General features: G+C 40.9%; 1 protein-coding gene across 1 annotated transcript in view; it reads right to left on the bottom strand.

The window, feature by feature from the left end:
• Window positions 1-1,851: 1,851 nt before the first annotated feature.
• Window positions 1,852-3,709, bottom strand: part of LOC108253866 — a 4,705-nt gene continuing 2,847 nt past the window's right edge. Inside the window, exon 2 of the mRNA XM_017448569.2 lies at window positions 1,852-3,002. Within this exon, the coding sequence (XP_017304058.1) occupies window positions 2,526-3,002 (477 nt within the window). The 3' untranslated portion in view covers window positions 1,852-2,525. The remainder of the gene's footprint in view (window positions 3,003-3,709) is intronic.

The following is a 3,709-nucleotide window of genomic DNA, read 5'->3' on the forward strand; positions in this document are numbered from 1 at the left end:
TGAGGGGGGGGGGGGGGCCGTGACGGTGAAACAGAAAAAAGGACTGGAAGGTTGTCCTTCTTGTCTCTTTACCTATTCCGCCCACGTTTTAACAGAAAAACTAGTGTGTTTAGTATTCTACGCCAAGCCTCCTTACCACAGAGATAGTAAGGATGTAACCGGTATTATTATATCTACTTTACTTAGAGATTGTCCTAAACTGGACGGAAAGGTAAATGAGGTACAAGCGTATCACATGTATCTTATTCTAGAAAGATCTTATTCTTGTACACACATATATATATTTTTTTATTATTATTATTTTTTTTTTTTTTATTTTATTTTTATTACTTTTTTTTTTTGCTTTTTTTTTTTATTTGATTTTTACTTTTTTATTATTTTTCTTTTTGATTTTTCTTTTTTATTTTCTTTTTATTTTCTTTTTATAGTTTTTACTTTCTTTTTTTATTAATTTTTTCTTTTGTTTTTTTTTGTTTTATCCCGACGGGCAGACGATAGCTTCGGCCTTAGTTTTATGGCTGCACATCTAAATATGCAGAAACAAAGCAATGCTATGTCTTCTGCCTTGGTGTCAAAATGTCGTCTTCTCGTCTGCCCCTCGAGGCACCCATCCTCTAAAGAGAAGATATCTTATGTCTGTGTATTTAGAGGGTCACGCCCTCTGAGTCTATCACCATGTTGCCGTCGTGTGCTGATTGACGCCGTCTGCGGGCAAGTCACCGGGCTCGGGTTTGTTCTTGTCTGTGTCACTGCTCTCCGAGTTCTTGCCTCTTGATCTTCTAGTCTTTGTGTGTCGATTTTCTTCTTCCTGACGATTTCGATAATAAGATTGTTGATACAGTCCCACCTCTTTTTATCTTTCAGCATCTCACTTATGATGGTTGCCTCTGTTTGGCACCCGCCCAAGAGTTCCCAACATCTGGATCTAGGTTCCTGCCATCTTATACACTGGAAGAAGGTGTGTTTTGGTGTGTCGATTTGTTGACAATAAATGCATTTATCGTCTTCTTGGATTCTGAATCTTTTCAGGTAGGCAGCGAAATTCCCATGACCTGTCAAAAACTGTGCAAGTTCAAATGTTACCTCTCCGTATGTTCTGTTCACCCAGGGTTCAATGTTTTTAATTAATGTTTTGGTCCATTGTCCCTTCACATTTTCTTGGTTCCATTTTGTTTGCCATTTGTTCTGGAGTTCATTTTTCAGGTCCTGTCTGAATTCTTCCAAGTTCCCGCCATCTCTTTTATATCTGTATGTTCTTTCTCTCTCTTCCGCCATATATTCCACCGGAGGGGTACCAGAAATCACCTGTAAAGGTGCTGTTGGGCTGGTTCGGTATGCCCTACACTGTCTTAACATTATTTTTCGTTGTACCTTTTCCACGCGAGTCCTGTATTTTTGATACTGTAATACGTCCACCCAAGCTGGTATTCCATAGAATAGAGTCGAGTAGACTACAGATCCTAAGAGTTTCCTCTTGCAGTTTTTGGGGCCATTTATATTTGGCATAAGTCTGCTTAAATTTGTGGCCACTTTTTCAGCCTTCTCAGCAACCTTTCTTATGTGCGTTGTCATCCTCATGTTTCTATCAAAGAACACACCTAAATATTTGGCGGACGGTTTTGAGCTTATTTGCATCTCAACACATTGTACAGTTATTTCTGGCACTTTTCTGGAGCTTACTAGCATAACCACCTCCGTTTTCTGGGGGGCTATTTGGAGTTCTTTGCTGGTCATCCAGTTGTTCACTTTCTTAAGTGCCAAGTTGATTTCCATTTCTAGTGTGTCCTTTGTTGTTCCTGTCGTTATAAGAGCCAGATCATCGGCGTACGCGATTGAGGATGTGTTGGGAGGGAGCGTTATTCTCAACAACGGGTCGTAGTAGACGTTCCATAGGAGCGCTCCAAGAACTGACCCTTGCGGGACTCCGCACGATGTTTCCTTCTGGATATCATCAACAATAATGGTCCTATCTTGGAAATAACTTGATAGGACATTTATGAGATATGATGGAATGTTTCTCCGCTTGAGTTCTTCCAGGATTCCCCTCCAAGGCGTAGAGTTAAAAGCATTTTTCACATCCACCATCGTAAGGGCACAGAGTTTGTTACGTTTCTTTGCGTCTTCGGCTCTTCTTTTGACTTCCAACATAGCATCAACAGTCGATCTGCCAGAGATGAAACCAAACTGTTCCGGGGACAGCCCTCCTTTCTTGCCGATCTCCTCTTCAAGACGGATCTTAATAAGCTTTTCATAAACTTTGCCCAGAATATCAAGGAGACAAATTGGACGATAGGACTTCTCTGTGTCATCAGGCTTCTTCTGATATGATATGTATTTCAATTGCCAGTACCTTGCGGTGTTCACAATAATTATGGACTTAAAATTAACTTAAAACTATAACTTAAAACTATAACATAAAAAAAATAAATATATATATATATAAAATAAGAAAATTATAGTTATAGAAAGACTTTAGCACTCGTTATCACAGAAATGAGAAAAGAAGACGAAGAGGACATCCCTTATTATCCTTTGAACTCCCCCAAGGAATATGGTACCATTTCCAAGAGCTGGCCCTTCAGGGTATTTCTGAAGGGCTCAGGTCCAAGAGATCTTAGCTCCTTCGGAAGTTTATTGTAATATTTTATACCCTCCCCAAGAAAAGATCCATCCATGATTTTGTTAGAACTGTTAATAATGTTGTTCTTATATTTTGTATTATAACCATGAATATCACTTCTCTTGGTGAGGGTAGGAGCAACTTTATGGATAAGACAACAGGAGTCCAGGATTACCTGGGCATAAATAGTGAGAATACCATATTCCTTGAAGAGAGGTCTACAGGATGTTTGGCTGCCGTACCCGAACACAGCACGTACGGCTCTCTTCTGTAAAAGAAAAACAGATTCAAGTTGAGGTGAGAATCCCCAGTACACAATAGCATAACTCATTACACTATGGAAGTAGGAGAAATAGGATAGGAGAGCAGCTTTGGAGTTAATGTTCCTACGAACGGAGTTGACAGCAAAGACAGCTGTTGCCAGTTTTGGAACAAGGTTATCAATATGGGATTTCCACTCAAGTTTTCTGTCAACTACCAGTCCTAGGAACTTAACTTCAGTTGTAGGAGAGAGGGAAAATTTAGGTGTTTTGATAGGGGGAAGAGGAGTAGAGTTATTAGAGGTGGTGAAGTACAAATAGGAAGTCTTACTTTCATTAAGGCTAAGTTTGTTAGACTTGAACCATTTTTGTATGTTCGAAATCACCTCCGCAGACTTCAGTAAGGCGTTGTTTAGGTCTGACCCACTGACTAAAATGGTCGTGTCGTCAGCAAAGAGTGTGACATGTGCTGATGGGTCTGCGGAGGTGATGTCGTTCATGTAGAGGAGGAATAGGAGGGGTCCCAACACTGACCCCTGTGGGACCCCTGACAGGACCTGGAGGTTGGAGGAGTAGGTATAGGAAGAGGTGGGAGGGGAGGAGAAGGAAGTTGGAATAGGTCCAGAATGAGTAGGTAGTGGCAGAGTAGAAGAAGTATTATGAACAGTAGAGTGATAAGGGATAGAGTAAGGAGGGTGGAGGTTAGGCTGGATATGAAGAGTAGGGGGGAGTGTAGAGGCTGGTTGACAGGTGAGGGGAGGGGGACGATTGGTGGGTGGGGAATGAAGGAAAGGTAACCTTGGAGTTTGAGTAATAGAAGAAGATGTAG

This window comes from Diaphorina citri, unplaced genomic scaffold, assembly GCF_000475195.1.
Source record: "Diaphorina citri unplaced genomic scaffold, Diaci psyllid genome assembly version 1.1 scaffold3853, whole genome shotgun sequence".
NCBI classification, from domain to species: domain Eukaryota; kingdom Metazoa; phylum Arthropoda; class Insecta; order Hemiptera; family Psyllidae; genus Diaphorina; species Diaphorina citri.